Source organism: Microchirus variegatus (genome assembly GCF_963457635.1).
Source record: "Microchirus variegatus genome assembly, chromosome: 22".
In the NCBI taxonomy this organism is placed as follows: domain Eukaryota; kingdom Metazoa; phylum Chordata; class Actinopteri; order Pleuronectiformes; family Soleidae; genus Microchirus; species Microchirus variegatus.
Window position 1 is genome coordinate 9,668,630 of NC_139823.1, and position 18,852 is coordinate 9,687,481.

The window sequence follows — 18,852 nt, forward strand, 5'->3', positions numbered from 1 at the left end:
ATTTATGTGATGCAGGCTGCTGTGTTTTTCAAAAGTATGGATCTTTTTTTTGCAGGAAGAACATCATCATGAGTCTGGTTGCCAAAGTAATCAGCTGGTTATATCGGGAAGAACTGTATGTAACATAAAAGCTTGTATAAATGCACAGAACACATAAGTAGTGTCTCACTTTGCCAGCCTTGGCCACAGCATCCACCTCGACCTCTCTGGCACCACAGATGAACTTGGTGATGACCACTGGATGTTCCTGGAGGAAAGAAAGCATCAGATTAGGGTTACATTATTAAGTATTTAGAGTTCTGGTTCTGGTGAAAAGATGTTAAAATTATATTATTTTCTCTCTAAATGTTCCATTTTGATCTCCCGCTGTATGTCAGAGTTTTGTAAGAGCTTTTTCCACTAAAGACAACCAACTGTTAGCTGAAAGCATCATGATGAAAGCAGCAAGAGAAGAAAGAGCACAGTGAACTTGTGGTTCAGAAAGATAAACAATAGGCTCAAGCTACGGTACAAACCCTGTAAAGCTGAGAGGAGCTGCAGAACTGTGTACTCATTCTCTATAGTTTCATTTGAACAAGCGACCCATTTTATTTCAATTTGAGGGTCAACAAAAGAAGATTTTAGATTTCTCTTAGATGCATATTTCTGGAATGATCTGGGAACAAACTTTAAACCTTCCACAATCGAGGCATCTGCTTGAGCCACATACTGTACATCTCAAATATGAGCAAACAGGATGTAGCTCAAAGTGGAGGTGTGATTAAGGGGGTCGTTGCAGATTGAGTCACGGGGCAGAAATATTCAACTTTCTTTCATACCTTGACAAATTATTGCTCACAACTGATATTGTCATGAGTACAATCGGTGTTTGATCATTTTTCATGTGGCTAGAAATGTCTCCTGGTGTCCACAGACACTGAAACATATATTTGATCCTCCTCTGATGGATTCAAGTTTGTATTCCACATTATCAAACTAAAAAAAACAGACGGATAACAAAGAAAAGCTGAAGATGGTTACAGTACGGCCTGGGCATTGCAATACATCAATGTGATAGTGCCTGTGGGTCGTACACAGTATCATATAACATATTTTTAAAAGAATCTGAGGGCTTTGTCAATTTTTTTTTATCCCCCGTGATTCTGACCCTGCAAGAGTATATTTTACACATTAAACCACCATCAATAGTCTTTTTGATGCACTGAAGTTGTGATACTGTTGTCCCAAAGCGACCTGAGAGAAAGAGTTGGGCACACAATTGTAGCCAACAGACATAGCAGCTGCTATAAGCAGTTAACTGAAAGCAGAGGGAGAAAACAACATGAAATAGAGAGTCAGACTGTGTGTGCGTGATTTGAAGAAAGACCCTTTGTCCTTAGATAATTTGAATTCAAGACACTGAAAAAATGAGGGCCATGATGACACCTTTGAAGGAATGTTCTGACAATATGTATCTCTCATTTGCAGGCGTGTTAACACCAAACTCACCTGGGACACCTGAGTGGCCTCCTCCAAGAAACGTTTCATCTCCTCCTCTCCATGCACAACGTTCATCGCTGAACCGCTGGTGAGATGCGAGCAGGAGAGGGAGAGAGTGAGAGGGGGAGCAAAGACAAGGCCAGGGGAGAGGAAGAGAGGCAGGCAAACAGGAGAACATACAAGCTTCTAATGATTGTTCAAAACACTCATTATCTCTCTGTTGCATCACTATTACCATCGAGAACACGGTCTGGAAACAGTCAAAATGAGGCATGAGAGGGAAAGACAGAAAAAAAGAGAGCGGGAGGAGAGCAGTTATTTAGGTCGAAAAGCACTCCAGGCTCTTGAAAACAAGTTCAGAACTTTGTCATTAAAAAACAACAGATTAAGGCTGGTTTATTTTTTCCTCTGGTTTGAAGAAGAGTGGTTGAGAGAAACAGGACAGAGGGGTCACAGGCTTGGATCAGAGGTTTATTCCTTTACTGTCTGTGGCTCAGAGGTAGAAATATGTCCAACCGCCAATTCCATGTTGAACCTTTATTTAAGAATTAAAAGATGCATATTTATTTCAGTCACACCCTCGACTCTGAGGCCATCTAGATTCTGCATCACTGTCCTGATCATCATGTTAAAGAAAATAATTTAAATGGAAAAGTTAATACTCAATCCAGTGTGAGAATGTAAAAATAAATGTTCTCTCCATCACACCAGATTGCCTTCTTAAACTTTGACAAATGCTTGTTCTTATTTTTCTTATTTTAATACTTAATTTCATATGAGGATTCTCTTTTTCTGCTCTAAAATTTAAATAATATACACGTATAATAGAAAATAAAAACAGATGTGAAATCAGAAAGAAACAAGACTGACAGTGATTCAACTATAAAACAAACTTAAAGTCAATTTGTCGATGAGTATGTGTGATATTCTTATCTCACCTCATAGTACTTCATGTTCACACAACTATTGTTCTGGTTTCATTAACTTGATCCCAGAATTCAATATATCAAACACGTATAATATACCTATTGAATCAAAAATAAACCCAATAAATTCTTTATGAAAATAAATTAATATTTTTGTTTATTTATTGGATCTGATTGGACACAGAAACCGTGGACGACTGTGCATTTGCATTTCATTCCGTCTCGCCAACACTGGCTTTTGCAGCAACTTGTAAACCATTATTATTTTGTGAGTCATTTCAACTGTGCAGAGTTTGAAACTTGGAACTTCTCTAATTATTTGTACACAGCAGTGTTTAGTGGTTGCAGCAGCTCTTATGCGAAATCTTTCATAACCAAATGATATAAGGGACCTTTGTATGCAAATGTGGAGTAGGTTAAAAAACAATCCAACAGTTATAGCATAAATGTATTTATTATTATGATAAGTGTTGCCTTGGTGTTAGGACCAGTAGTCTTCATGGAGACTAAAATCTGGTTCTAATGAGAGCCTAAATTCTGAGGAACTGGTCAAGCTTAGGGTAAATATGTAAATAGTGGTAGATAAAGAAAATCTTTGAAAGTGTGGCTTTGTGCACTATGTACAATGCTGGGAACAACATTGAAAAAACCGTTATCAAGTGTGTCCACGGTGAAGGGGAAAGATTCTCTAGAAATGGGAAGAGATTAAACAAAATTGTGTTCATAAGCTCCACATCACGTATAGAATGATTATGGCCACTTTGACAGTGAATTTTTAAACGCTGTGTAATTACTTTGTTACTTGCTAAGTTTTGAATGTTACCCGCAGAAAGATTCCATTTTGAACAGCATCATTAATTTGCATGTAAAATCATTTTTTTTAAAGTCTAAAGCTTCATTTTACATTTAGTTTACAGCTAAATACAGGGTCTCACCATGACATCTGCTGGACAGAAGTGTCACTGCATGACTGAAGAAGCACTCGGATGAGTTAATTAATCATCATAACTAAAACTGTGTTTTAGACAGTTAATAGGTTTGTGAATACGCTATTAAAATATCCATTGATTTTTCTCTTCTTCTTGTACACTGCACTGTTTTCTTCCCTGTGTTTTGTGCTGTTCAGATAATACTGCAGCCAGAAAAGTTTATCCATACATAAATATGCAAAAGATGAAGAACAAAGATATGTATGTATATGAACTGCATTGCGAATAAAGGAAACTATACAATAACGCATACATATTCCATTAAAAATCTATTAAATAAAAGGCATGTGCATCTAAGCAGTAAACAATGCTGACACTCACCTGAGTACATAGGAGGGGCGGAGTAGACAAGGATAGCCCACCTGGTCGGCGAATGTCAAGGCATCTTCCTGCGAAAGGCACAACAAAAGACAACTGATTGACAATCATAGTACTTCATGATGAATAAGTTAAAATGTTGAGTGTTTTCTTTGAAATGCCTTAATATATCTGGGACAATCTTGTTGGGATTACATTTAGCCATGAAAACACTGTAGTAATTGTAAGAAATTACAAAAAATCTGTAATTGTTATAGTAATCCTTCACACATAAACTCTATTTAGATTACCAGTTCGACCACACATCATATAAAACATATAAGACTGCAAAAATGAAAGGTATACCACCCAAAACAGAAGAACTCAAATCAAAAGAGTAAAAGAAAGAACATTGTGGTGGAATGAATCAAGCAGTAGTATGTCCATTTCTTCCTCATCATCATTTCTCTAGCCCCCCCCCCCTCCATCATTAACTACTGTTCACTTGCCAGAAGTGGAGTACCAACAAGCAAACAAACAAACACACACAAGAGGCTTCCCCGCGGTTCTTCTGAGTTATTCTGGCCCAATAAAAACAAACAGTTTCGTCAAGATCAGCAGGGAAATGGGAGATGGAGTAGACTGTGGAGAGACACAGGCCCTAATCCATGCGTGTCCCAGCTGATCGCTCCTCTGTGATAACTGAATACATGAGCAGCAGTTAGGAAAGGAAAAGGAAAGGTATATTCCAGCACGGACTGCAGACATTTCAGTGATCGGCTCATTCCACAGAGGGATTCACCAGTGCTATGTTCTCTTCCAGCCATAAGTGACTTGAATAGACCAAACAGAAGTAGAGTGTGCCAGAGAATAAGAAAGTTGTATTTTTTTTGGTCTGTTTGTGGGGAATGTAATGTAATGAATGTACGGCTGTAGGGCTGGAACATAAGGATTATTTTATTTAATTTGGGAAGGTGTGAATAATGTCAAAACCAAAACATAATTTTGTAGCTATACACATTCAGAAAATAGTCAATAATGATAAAAATGAATGAACTTCTATGTAAACACCAATATAATTAGCAAGTGGAACTCGTCCTTATGTGGTTTAAAAATCAGGTTTAACAAAACATCACTGGTCGAAGTAGCTGGACTCTGCCAAGGAAGATATTAACAAAACATAGCAAAATATACCATTAATGTTCCTATTCATTATGTATGTTTCCTCTCACCAGAGAACTAAGGGCTCTCCATGGGGCTTGGGCCACGCCAAGGTCATCTAGGACACTGGAGAAGACGGAACGCTCCTCCGCCCGGTCAATCTGCAGGGGGCTCGTACCAAGAATCTTCACCCCATTCGTGTGCAATGGCACGGCCAGATTGTTGGGAATCTGGCCACCGACTGACACAATGCTACCAGAGCAACCCTGGAGAGGAGAGGAAAGACACCGTCAAGTCTAGGACCTTTTGTTATCATATTTTTCCTACATATTCAAAACACAAGATTACATAAAGACTGAATAAATTCTAATAGGATTTTTTTTTTGTACATTCATTTAAAACGGGAAAAAAAACTGGTGACATTAGTATTCCGGTTATTCAGTGCTTAAGTGAAGCACCTGCAACAGTGATTACAACCTCAAGTGTTCTTAGGATTTATGCAACGGGCTTTGCACACCTGGGTTTGGAGATTTTTTTTTGGGCCATTCCTCCCTGCAGATCATCTCAACCTCGGTCAGGTTAGATGGGGACTGTCAGGCAATGGCCATGTTCAGGTCCCTGCAGGGATGCTCAATTAACCACATGTGGACACTCATCAAGGTGTGGAAATGACCAAACTGCTGTTCTGTTATCTCTCATTTGTGTTGCGAGTGTTGTGTATAGACTGGTAAGGGGGGGGGGGGGGGTATATATTTTAATTATTTCAGCATAAGGCTGAAACAAAACAAAATTTGAAAACATGAGGCATCTGAATATTTGCAAATGCATCGTGCGTGTATGCTCCTTTTAATAACCGAATGCAGCCCCTTTTCCTGTCTAGCTCATCCAGGGGGATGCTGTTTCCATGGCAATGCCAGGTTGTATATCTTCATTATTCATGGTCCTGCTCTTCTGTTTCTGTCCAGGCTTTATCTTCATGCATACGAGTTAAAAGAAAGATAGGACTGTAGCTCTGACAGAGGGACTGATTGTATAATTCCATCTCTCTGAGCAAACAAACAATCAGTCTCAGGTGCCAACACAACTTTACCTGGATTACAGTTACTTCAGCAAAGGCAATTCCATGCCAGAAACATAAGCTGTTTTTGAACGTCTTTGAGATATTCTCCAGAGAATCTCTGGAGAAACTCCAACAGAGGAACTCCACAAACACTGTTTTTGTGTCCTGATGTTATTTCATATCCAACTTAAACGTTTATGCTTCTTTACAATGCAATGTAAAAAAATAAATTCAAGCAATTTATACAGCTCCCGTGACTAAGATCATCTTTTCAGTTAGCCATATATATAATGCCCTAAAAGCTTCACAGCCCTGTTAAATGACCACCTATGAATATATTTACCCCAAAAAAGTATGTAGCGAATACAGCCCAGTGATGTATGAGAGCAGAAGAAAGGTCAGTGAAAACTAAAAACAGAAAGAAAAAAAATAATCACACCTGTAATTAGAGAGGCCCAGGCTCTTAAATGTTATATGAGCCAATTGTGCTGCATAATATATGTCCCCATTAGGACCCATTCTGTTTTCTCAGTTTCTCTTTGACAGAGAAAGGGGATTATTTGGCTGCTTTTAATGGCTGACACTATGCTGCAGGATAAGGCAGAAAAAAGCTGCAAGTGATTCTGCAGTCGGGCTTATATGTAAATATGAATCACCAGAGAACTTCTGAATATTGTTGGTTATGTTTCATTCATGCCACTCTGAGCAGTGAATGTTTTCCCCCAGCACAGAGGATGCCATGCTCTGTGGAAACTCTATGATAATAAGTCACAGCCAAGCTAATGTTTCATTCCTACATTTTTAATAAAAAATTCATCTTGAGCTGTACAGTCACGCCAAAATCCCTGAGAGGTTAAGTTGGAGAAATTGCACACCATTATGTGTGTGCATGTGCATCAGTCCTGGGGCAATAAATCTACTCTGTAATATTGCGTAAATATTATTTTTTTTATTAATATTGCACTCGTGTTTCCCACCTCTGACCTGCGTGACATGATGTATTTCTTTTATTATGTGTGTAATGTGAAAATGATCCATAACACTCTGCCTATGGGAAGCGTGGAATTGATTGAAATTCAATATGTCATTCAAATTCCGATCAATACACATGAATAAACAAATATGTATTAACATCGACAAAACCCTGTGATAGATGGATGTGCTGTCTCACTTTTAGAAAAGTGATTTAGAACAAGTTACTCTACTGGACACAGGGTATAAAAAGTTGTGCCTAGAGAGCATTTATAGCGTGGTTATGGAATATGTTGATATGGAGGGCAACAGATAGACTTACGTATGAGTTTGGTGAAGTTTTCTTCAATAATTTACTCAGTATATGGAACAATGAGCTGCTGATATCTGGACTATAACAATACTGTACAATACTGATAATAGTACCTTATAATGGAATTAATCCATGTTTTTTTACTTGTCTTGATCATGGCCAATGATTTCCTGCTCATGTATGTACTGGAAGATCTGTCTTCCAGTAAAAGATGGTGTCTTAAAACCCGATGTGGAGTCATACGACAAACTAACTGCCGTGTTCATTTAAATGATACAACAGAAATATAAATGTAAATGTTTATTCGTCAAATGAGTGTTTGCGTGTGTGTGTGCAAACCTCTTGTTGGGTGATGTCCAGGATGCGTTCCAGGGTCAGCTCTTCAAAATAAAGGCGGTCACACTCGTCAAAGTCGGTGCTGACTGTCTCGGGGTTGTGGTTGACCACCACCGTCTTCCTACCCATCTGCCTCAGAGTCCGGATGCTCGACACTGCACACCAGTCAAACTCAACACTGCTCCCTGATGGATCAAACCACTAATCAATTTCAGTGCAGTGGAATTTCTGAATTGTTTATTTGAACAGCAAGAAAATGGCATGAAACTTGTTCTTGGGACTCACCAATGTGGTAGGGCCCACAACCAAGAACCATAATGCTCTGTTCGTTAAAGTCCAGATCGTGCTCCTAATGAAGTGGATACATCAACAAAGCCATAGTTCAAAATGCACTCTTAAATGTCAGTAAGTCTATAGGTTTTTTTATTATTCCAATTTCTAGCAATAATTTCATAGCAAATAAAATATAAAAATGTAGTGATTGTTTGGACATTATACATTGCATAAACACATTACAAGCATCTATAAACATTATGATATAATATGCATATATTTTTTAATACATCATACCTGACCATGATAGGTGCAATACAGGTAATTGGTCTTAGCTGGGTACTCTGCTGCCAAGGTGTCAATCTGAGAAGCAGGAAAAGGGCAAATAAAGGTTAAATGAGCCGTTTGTTCATTCAGATGTAAAATGTATTAAGGTTATCTGCCTCCAAGAAAATGGGATAAACATGTTTATGGTTTATGCTAAAGATTTATGTATGTCACAGCTGGCAGAAAGGTGAGGAAACCAATGTAAATATATAAGGAGAACATGTAAACTACACACAGTAAAGCCCGAGTAATCTCAAAACGCAAACTGGAGGAGTCAGGACATCAAACACCCATCGCTCAATGTGTTTTTATCAACTGAGGTCACATCTACTTGAAAAGTGAAGCTCACCTGTTTGACCCAAGGTCTGATGCCGTGGTTGTGCCTCAGCTCTCTGATTGCGTTCTCGCTGGATCCCAGAATCTGACCAACCTGCCTGTCGGAGAAGCCATCTTGCTTAGCCTGCAGCAGTAGGTCTTTTGGTACTGTGCCACTGTAAGAGAAGACTAACAATTATACACTGTGGTGGATTTGCTAACCATTACAAACTTCATACTACTTCCCCAGTTTACAATTGGTTGATTATTTATACCTACTAAAGACAGTTTGCACTGGAGAATTTGGTGCTCTCCCTGCTAAAAGCAAAGAGAAGTGCAAGATTCAAGTATGTTGTATGTAAGGAACATGATGTACACTGAGGAAGACTAAAGTCAGTTTATTTTCAAGTGTGTTAGTTTTTCTGTCTGTGATATTTTCTACTCCACTGGACTAAGAATGTCAATCATGACTGGCTTCCCTACCCGTCAGTGGACAGCAGGGAACAACCCAGCTCAGAGTGATCAATAACACATCAACAAATATGGCGCCAAGGTGCCAGAGCACAAGGTTGGGAAGTGCACCATTTATAAACTTATTAAATCAATAAAACTTAAATGCAAGCTGTGAGCTTTAACAGGAAAAAAGAATATCTAAATCAAGGGGTGATATTGAACAAGAAAGCATTTATGTATTTCCAACAGCAGCCAAAAAAATGTTTTTCAACTCCTTCATTATAATGAAGCAGATGAAAATAAAGAGCGTATTTTAAAATAGTTGATGTACATGTATATGCCAGTATTCCAGCCTCAAAGCATCAGGAATGCAATGTAACTTTACAATGAATCACTTATTTATCAACTTTTCATACTTCATATAACAAAACCAGAGCCCTTTCATTCTGCTTTGATTTTAACAAAATAGTTTGAGGCAGCATATTGGGGATGAAAAAGAGAGTACAGTAATTGGAGTGTGTCATTGAAAGAAAGATATGTTATACATTGAATGTGTGAAAAGGTACAGCTCATGCAAAAATTCAATAATAAATTGCTTTCATGTTGTATTGTATTTTCGAAAAAAGACCAGCTGGGTTTCGCTCAGATTTAGCAAAATATGCAACACGACAGTGAGGACAGGGCACGTTTGTGACCTAGAAAATAGGTTGTGTACATAAGTTAGATGGTTTTTGAAACCGCAGTGCTATGGCGTGAGTTCTAGCTGGAAGACTGACTTTTTCTAAATGTCTCCCTTTGAATTTCCCTTTTCTTTCCAAGTTAAACTTAACAAGTGAATGCATGGGGATGAGATTGATATTGATCTTCTCATTTGGCTCCTCAGTTGGAGACAATAGGAAGGAATTCTTGTTTGTGGGGAAAACCTCAAGCCTACAAATGAATTATTTATGAACTTGTTGTGTAACAATTTCAGAAATGCCAAATGTATTTTAACAACCACTGTGTATGGTCGAGCTGAAAAAAATAACGAACCCCAGGAAGAGACACAGGAAAGAAAGCTATTCATTCTTGGAGGTTGGCTATCTTGTGTACAATTACCTTATATGTCATTTGCATTCCATGAACATATGTACATGAACTCCATCGCCCACAGAGAACACAGTGTGTGTTGTGTGCATAATGTGCATGATGGAGCACAGAGAGAGGAAACAGGATTGTGAGTGGCACTCACAATTTCACTGAACCACAAAATGACGAGAACCAATTTTTGTGTTTGCACACTTTTAATTTTGTCAATTTTTCAGTCAATTAAGTCTGGAAATTACTGGAATGGTACTTTTGAGTATTGTATAACTGCTGTCCTCTTAATTGTAATTCATGTCATGCACAAGGCTTATACACCTAATAACCTTTGTATTCATATACAGGTGTTGTGTCATGACTATACATCTTTTAGTGTATTAAAATAGATTGTGTGATATTCAGCAGGTATAAAAAACAGTGCACCCATGATTCAAGACATCCACTCTGGTTATCTCAGTTTTCCACCTGGCATTAGATTGCATCTGTGCATCCGTCTCCTTTGACCACATCTCACTCCCTACCTTTATATATCCAAGTACACAAAAATATCATAATATGATGTCTGACTTAATAGATGTGACTGACGTCAATGTACGCAAAGTGAGAGCAAAATTGAGAGACCAGAGCCAGTTTTAGCAGAGCTAAAAAAAAAAAAATACTGTATGTGTTGTATTACTATTGTGGTGGAGTATGGGGGATCCCTGAGGAGTGTAACAATATTTCTGGTTAACAACATAACAGCTAAGAGGACTGCATCTGATTAGCAGGTCCTTCAGTGTGTGTGTCTCAGGGCACTTTGTTTTCAAGCTCCTAAAAGTAATTTAAGTGATTGGATCCTGAATTAACCTTCAATGTGTTCTGCACTTACAGCTGTCCACTTGCAGATCACATGTAAATGGATCTAAATTGACCAAGTCTGAACAGGGCCAGGACTTGATCAGAAACTCTAAAAATCGGCTTACATAATGTATATACCGCACAGTAATACAATGATTTCACCACACCTGTTGGATCTAATATTCGCCACTTGACCAAGGAGTATTTTCATCAACAGCCACTGTTTAAGTATGAGAAAAAAATGTAGGTGACTTCTTATAAAGACGACTTTGTGTCACTTTGATCTTAAATGATAACTTAACACCTTCTTCTGAGGTTATCTCTATTGCAAATTAGTTAAAGCTGTGGGAGCTTCCTCCTGTTGTCAGTGGTTTACCATTCAGACAGTGTTTATTCCATCCTACTTTACTGAGTGCTCCATGTTATGAATAATAATAACAATTATCAAAACTATAATATTTATATTTGCCGTGTGTACGGCAGCATAACTTCATTTGTATACTTATCGGGTCATTATATATATTTGTTCGAACTTGTTGTTTTTTTTTTTTTAAAAAGGCCCACTGCTGTGGTAATGAAAATAAATCATAAATAATATGTATATATATTTAACCTAAATCATGCACACTGAACCTTTAAAAGAGAAGTTAAAATGTTAAATATAGATCAGTCCATACTACAGTAATCAAACAACTCACACCGATATGCGCTCAAAAAGTGTGAGCTGACCAGCAGAGCCTGAAGTCCACCTGTACTCAACGCTACGCTCCATCAGTCTGGCAGCAGCCTATTGTTGTGTCCCCATCCCAATGTCCCCATCTCCAGAGGCAGTGGAGACGACAACAGCCCTCTCTCTATGTGTCAGCGTGTAGAGGCGGGTGCCCACCAGACAGTCAGCCATTAATTATTTAACAGCATAGTCAGAGGGAAGCAGCAGGTTACCTGTGCCTGAGCCATGAAAATTCACAGTGGCTTTGATTTGAGCTGTCCAAGTAAGAGCCAGAGGGCAGAGAGACAGAGAGAGTGCAGCAGCTGAGGAGAGGTGAACCACGACAGGGAGAGGAAGAGAGACGTGAAGAGGCTAGGGTTCCTCTCATTTTTGAGGACCAAAACTTTTCTGGTTGAAGTTATAGATATATATTTCTACACAATACAAATACTCACAAAGAAACAATTACAGAAACCGTGCTGCAAATATGTAAGCAGGGCAGACAGATGAGTGATGAACCTGGCTGGAAAAACACTTTACTGCTTTAAGACCACATCATTGGTGTTCAAAGATGAATAAATGAGCATCTGCAACACATCTGTCTATTTGGATATGTTGTGTGTATTGAAGGACATGTTGGTTTGGTTGTGTTTTTTCAGCATGCCTTAGCTGCAATGCAGATTTTATGACCACCATAGGCTGTTCCACTTTCAACCATCAAAGATAAACACAGTCTGATGGATGCCATATAATGAGGGAAGCTTTTACTCTTGGACTTCAGAATAATCATATGTTCTACACACTGAAAACAGGCATATACGCAGGCAAAAATTCAACTCATATTTTAGAAGCACAAAAATCTAGCCAACTAGCATGTGACGGGTATAAACTTGATCAAAAACCTGCCTTGTTTGTGAAAGGTATGCATCTGTTTGTGTGTTACCTCTTGTAGTTTGCTAGGTGCTGCTCCAGCTGTGTTATCCTGTGGAGTTTGTGGAGGAACCACTTGTCGATGGCTGTCAGCTGGTGTATTTGATCCACACTCACACCACTGTGGAGTGCCTGCAACACAGACATCAAACGGGCTGAATGGTCATGGCCCTTGTTGGAGTATTCTGACAGCACACATCCAGTAGGTATCACAAACAGATTCTAATTAAAATCAACTTACATATCAAGGGAAAGAGTATGCAGAATACTCAAAGTAGTTGTGTTATTTATCCATCATGCCTTCCTGTAAAATCTGACAGCAGCTACAATTTTTATTACTTCACAATATGTATTACAAGAAACAGCCTCTGCCATTGTAATGGTTAGTAAAATACTTTGATTTGTTTAGAGAAATAATTTGAGGCTAGCAGGCTGGGTTTCCTTCCATGCAGTCCACCTTCGTTCAGAAAGTAACATATAGTATGCAGCCACTGGATACGGTTGTACTTTAATCTGTGAGGTCAACCTGTATCTGCTAGTTTCCCTTGGACCTTTTATTATAATTTGAATTATTCATCCGTTTAATCTGGGGTAAATTTTTAATAAGGCAAACACTTCCAGGAAACTTGGCTGCAATTCCATAGACCACAAAGTTCTCAAAACTCTGGTTTTCACTTTGATTATTTTCTACCTTACCTCAGAAAACATTTCTTTAAGAAACAGCCCAATGAACACACTCAGTGAGTGTTGTCTACTGCTTTAACCTCCACATGAAGGTCGTGAGGTGAAGCTGGAGCCAAACCCGACTGATACAGGGTGAAATGGGGTATACAGCCTGGACAGGTCGCCAAATTGCAAGATTAAATCTCACACTCTAACCCACGGTCAATTTAGAGCGTCCAATTAACCTAATCTGTATGTTTTTGGACAATGGGACAAAGCCAGTGTACCTGTAGAGAACTCACAGAGACCATGGACAATGAGCACATATCATTTCCATATTAAACATGTTGAATGACTGATTACAGGTTTGGAGAAAGCACTTATAATGATTTACATGAAAAGCCTACTTGAAATGTCACTATGATCCATTCTTTCTTTTCAATAATTTTCTGTTGAACTTTAATTTTCTGTTTCAGTCAATGGCAAACCAAATGTAGAATGTTATGCAAACAAATGCTTTTAATTTCAACACTTTTATGGGAGAATAAAGCATTGTTTCAGTGATTTGTGGATACCAACACTTCGTAGCTGGTTTTTGTGTGCCTGGGCGATGAGATATGGGCCATTTATCCAAAATAACATCGCATTCTCTGATGATCTCACTCCATATTTAGGGGAAATTATCGGTCTAGGACCAAGGAGGTTTTGACATTGACACAACTTCATTCTTCTCTTACCTCCGCTGGTGATAAAAGATTATTGCACTGCTTGACCTGTATATATTATTGACCTTAGATTAGTTCATGCACCATCTTTGTGTTTGAATGATGGAGGTTAACTGTGTGTCGTACCATAGTAAGCATTATTTGATTCTTCAAGCACAGAAGCAGACTTGGCAAAAACAGATTCCAAATGATAACTCACATTATCTGATAAAGTCCTTCTGACCCTTAGATACAGTGTGTGTTTACAGGATTTATAACTACATTTTTGCATCTATTTAACACACAAAAGACATTTCCACACAATTAGGCATCAGGCACAGCAAAGCATGCAGGAAGGCCAGGGACACATTTTTCTTCACTATATTTCATGTTTTTTTTTTCCATGATACATTTTCTTTGACATTTCTAAATGTGATTTTAATGAGAAATTTTAGTTGGTGTCATTCATTATTAATGCTAGGAACGATTAGTGTACCTTGGCGAGGGAGAAGATGCGGGTGCTAGAGGGCACAGCCAGCTCCTGTTGCAGGTCCTGGGTGTCAGCCCAGGCTTTTTTGAGTGGCAGTCGTGGCACAAAGCCATCCACTGATGGATGACACATCCTCAGGGCCTTCTGCATACTCTCCTCATAGGTCCGGCCCACTGCCATCACCTGAATGCAGAAGAGGGGAACACAAGACAGGACAATATGGATGTGAGCAAATACTGAATAAGCAGGTAATTTAGTGAGGTGGGGGCAGTTTTTCATGGATCCTTCCCTACCTCCCCAACACTCTTCATGGCACTGCCTATTTCACGAGACATGCCCTGAAAGCGGTCCAGGTCCCAACGGGGGATCTTGGTGACAATGTAGTCCAGACTGGGTTCAAAGCAGGCTGTGGTCTTTTCAGATACAGCATTCTTAATTTCCGGTAGGGGGATTCCCAGAGCCAGCTTAGCAGCCACAAATGCTAGGGGATACCTGTGAGACAAGCACCAAGAACACCTTCTTAATATTGTAAAATAAAATGAACGATAACATTAAACATTAAATCAACACAGTGCCGCTGGCAATGCTGCATGGGGGATGTGATCCACATTTAAGATACATTTAAGATGGTGCTCTCACTAAAGCTGTTGTGCAATATATGATTTTGCAAATAGTCAGTATATTGCAATATCATGATGATGTTGTATTGCAACTTAAATGTCATTATAATATTGTATTGTATGTCACAAACACTTTTTTATATACAGAACTGTGCTGTTCAGTATTTTACACTTGCTTACAAACATGCTTTTGAAGCATATCGGCAGTGAGCATCTTGCATTTATGTATATTCATTTTCTTACCCAGTGGCTTTGGATGCCAGAGCCGAGCTTCTGGAAAGCCGGGCATTAACCTCAATAATGCAGTACTCCAACGATGACGGGTGTAGGGCGTACTGGATGTTGCATTCACCTACAATACCAAGGTGACGGACCACTTTGATGGCCGTCTCACGCAGCATGTGGTACTCCTCGTTGGACAGGGTCTGGCTCGGTGCCACCACAATGGAGTCACCTAAAAAGGCAGAAGAGGAGGGGATAAAGAAGACGAGGCTTTATCCAGTTTTAGTTGTCTCAAACTGTCCTAGTTGGGGGAACACATTGGTACAAATGATAGAATGTAAAGCTTGACACCTGTGTGAATGCCCAGTGGGTCGAAGTTCTCCATGTTGCAGACAGTGACACAGTTATCAGCGATGTCTCTCACAACCTCATACTCCACCTCCTTCCAGCCCATCAACGACTGCTCTACTAGGATCTGACTACTCAAGGCTAGGGCCTGCAATACACACAGAATATTATATATTTAGATGCTTTAATATGTAAACATTAACTTTTTACATAGTGGATAAACACAATAACAGGGAGACATGTGACATTTAATTCAATAAAATACAGCGAATCTGCAATTAAAGATTAAACTTTGAGCAAAACCACTTAAAAATACCTACTGTTAATGTGCAATGATTACAGGACAATGTATGTATACTGTTTGTTTGCTGTTTCAAAGTATACTAAAGTTTGGATAAACACTGAGGACATGAGGGTTGAAGCAAAATACATTTGCCTTGGGTTTCCATTTTGTATTATTGGCACAGATGAGACCAAGACCTTGTAAACTAAACTTTTTCTTTTACAAAGCAGCTGAACAGACACTGGCCACAGCTGGAAAAGAAAAATTCACAATGATAATTTCAAATGATTATACATTAGAAAAGCCACATGAGAAAAGCAGTACGACTTCCTGCATGACGTAATAGCAAGAATGTCAATCTAAAAGAGACTAGAACACAGTTCATGCAGTTATATGATCACAGATTAGACACAAATGCTGGATTCTGGATGAGCATAAAATAATGTTGCTAAGCAACAGCACACTATTCCATTTCTGATAGAGGTCCAAACACACAAATCAAACTAATTTCAAGTCCATCTTTGTGCACACATATGCTGTATACAGTTTAGATGTGGTAGACAAATTATGTAGGGAAAGGTCAAAGGTGTGAGATCCAGCAACAGAACTGAAGTTGACTGAAGAACAGAGTTCTGGCTCCAATGTTTTGAACATTTGAAAATCTTGTTAGGGAGATCAACTAAACGGTTGTGCAAGATTTTTTGGCTGGTGTTAATGTTTGACTAGTAACGTAACGCAAGGGGAAGATGACCTTTTTGTGTTTTCAGTGAGTGAGCTTGGCTGCCAGGAGTCGATTTGTGATGCATATTTTGCAACACTTACAGAAAGTTAGAGGATACGTTTGGAGACAAGCTGATCTGACTTGTGTTCCACGGCCTCGCTTAAATGCTGTAATAGTTCATATTTGTCTTCCTTGTCAATTATTTTCTCCACAACAAAGAACGTTAGCAAAGGAAGGCTTAATTTTTAAACAATAACAATTGCATCCAGATGCATCCTTATCCTGACCTGATGGGCAGTTTCTTCTAGTTTGTCTTTGTTGTCACACAGACCAGAGCCCAGGCCTCCCAGTGCATAGGCTGATCGTAGCATCACTGGGTAGCCAATCTTCTCTGCTGCTTTCAAGGCAGCAGACACCTGAGAGATGTACAAAAATATTACTTCCATCAACAACAACAAAAATAGAGGAAATAACATTTTAATACATGATATAGTAATCAATGATTTAAGTATTCATGTTCTTTGGTTGGGGGCGTGGTTTGTGACTGATGATGTATCCTTACAGAGTCAACAGCAACACTGGGAGCAATCTTTTCATTGATTTCCATCAGTTTGTCTGCAAAAAGCTGTCTGTCCTCTGTGGCCATGATGGACTCCACCGGAGTTCCAAGGACTTTCACCCCATACTTCTCCAGGATGCCACGCTGAAATAATTCAACTCCTAAACACAACACAAAAGCCATAAATAAGTCATAAATACTACTGAATAAGAAACTGACCGTCCCTGAAAGTTGCATACACTACATACATTTTGAATCCCATTCCCTTCAACCACAAAACAGAAATTCTACATATCTAAACAAAAAAGTGCTTCCTTGCCACAGTTGAGTGCAGTCTGTCCACCCATGGAGAGCAGGATGCCATCTGGACGCTCAGTCTTGATCACTTCAGTCACAAACTGTGGTGTGACAGGCAGGAAATAGACGGAATCGGCCTGCTTGGTGCCCACCTCGTTCGTCTGAACAGAAGCTATGTTTGGGTTCATGAGCACCGTCTTCAGATTCTCCTCCTACAACATGTCCACAACATTAATCTTTACTGTAAATGTGAGTTTTAACTGTGACAACATTCATGTTTTTATCCGTTTTGTGTCACATTGGCATTCATTTTTCAACAAATCTTATAAAAGACTTACTTATAGCAGATAAGACATGGTAAAAAGGGTTATTTATTAATTTCAAGATCTTGAATGTATAACATAGTGCACACAAGCTTTTAAAACTTTTTATGCATTAAATAATTTTCAAAGGTTTTTGGAAAATTCAGCTTGGTCTCCTCTCTGCAAAATATTAGGACAGAATTATCCATTAGTAGAGCAAATAAAAATGTATGATGGAAAACGTGTCTAGTTACATTAACACCAAAACACTTTTTTTTGGGGGGGGGTTATATCAGTCTTAAAAAACAGTCACAAATAATTAGCCATTTGCATCTGCAGGTTTACACACGGTGAACCAGCCTGTCGATATCCTCCAACACATTTTATCATAATTCAGAAGAAAATCTGAGACTGATGAGAAGACAAGAAAAAATAGCCAAAATCTGGTTGCTGTCCTCTCTTACCTTCATAGCTTTGATGGCCTGAGATCCAGAGTAGTCAAACTCTCCAGCCTGACCGATGGACAGACCACCAGAACCCAGCACCAACACCTTTGACACCTGCATCAACACAAAGCACATGATGACATTCAAAGACTTTTTCTGTGCTCATCTTGTGAGCCTGGTGCAAAACTCATACAATATATTGTAACATTTTATTAATGTTACAATAATATCTTACAACATCTTAAAGTCCTGAATGTTCCTGTGGAACACAGCAGTGATCCCCTGCTGTAAAACCCAAAAACCCCAAAAAGCATCTGATCTAATCGAGTCACATTCTGTACCTGAGTTCTTGGAGGAATGTGAGGTTTCTTTGGCATGACTGACATCAGGGTGGCATCTTTTCCTTTCTTGATCAAGGACATGAAGGTATCGAAGAGAAACTGTAAGGAAAAAGTACTTTGAGTGTTTAGTCTTACAGTACCACTATCATTTTGATTATTATACTGAAGTGCCTGTTGATCGAAAAACCAAGCTCTGCCTGAAATGTGAAATATTTTTGCATATGTTGCTTCTGATGTGCTTCTATGAAGCTTTTGGATCAGTGCTTTTTATATCTATAAAAAACGCACACAAAGGAAAACATTGACAACTTATCTAATACTGTAATACTCCAAAAAAATAATTAAATACATAAAACAATGTGTTATTCTTTTACAATACTGGTTTCTGAGCCAAAA

At 38.8% G+C, this 18,852-nt stretch overlaps 1 protein-coding gene across 2 annotated transcripts in view; it reads right to left on the reverse strand.

The window, feature by feature from the left end:
- cps1 (carbamoyl-phosphate synthase 1, mitochondrial) overlaps nucleotides 1-18,852 on the reverse strand; it is a 38,159-nt gene that overhangs the window by 12,294 nt on the left and 7,013 nt on the right. For both annotated transcript variants that reach the window (XM_083908929.1, XM_083908930.1), the window contains exons 12-29: nucleotides 18,457-18,555; nucleotides 18,134-18,229; nucleotides 17,390-17,579; nucleotides 17,074-17,231; nucleotides 16,799-16,927; nucleotides 15,511-15,655; nucleotides 15,181-15,391; nucleotides 14,611-14,809; nucleotides 14,324-14,500; nucleotides 12,474-12,592; nucleotides 8,483-8,624; nucleotides 8,104-8,169; nucleotides 7,819-7,882; nucleotides 7,537-7,718; nucleotides 4,924-5,118; nucleotides 3,716-3,783; nucleotides 1,489-1,564; nucleotides 170-247 (exon numbers count right to left, since the gene is read on the reverse strand). In XM_083908929.1, the coding sequence (XP_083765055.1) occupies nucleotides 170-247; nucleotides 1,489-1,564; nucleotides 3,716-3,783; nucleotides 4,924-5,118; nucleotides 7,537-7,718; nucleotides 7,819-7,882; nucleotides 8,104-8,169; nucleotides 8,483-8,624; nucleotides 12,474-12,592; nucleotides 14,324-14,500; nucleotides 14,611-14,809; nucleotides 15,181-15,391; nucleotides 15,511-15,655; nucleotides 16,799-16,927; nucleotides 17,074-17,231; nucleotides 17,390-17,579; nucleotides 18,134-18,229; nucleotides 18,457-18,555 (2,394 nt within the window). The remainder of the gene's footprint in view (nucleotides 1-169; nucleotides 248-1,488; nucleotides 1,565-3,715; nucleotides 3,784-4,923; nucleotides 5,119-7,536; nucleotides 7,719-7,818; nucleotides 7,883-8,103; nucleotides 8,170-8,482; nucleotides 8,625-12,473; nucleotides 12,593-14,323; nucleotides 14,501-14,610; nucleotides 14,810-15,180; nucleotides 15,392-15,510; nucleotides 15,656-16,798; nucleotides 16,928-17,073; nucleotides 17,232-17,389; nucleotides 17,580-18,133; nucleotides 18,230-18,456; nucleotides 18,556-18,852) is intronic.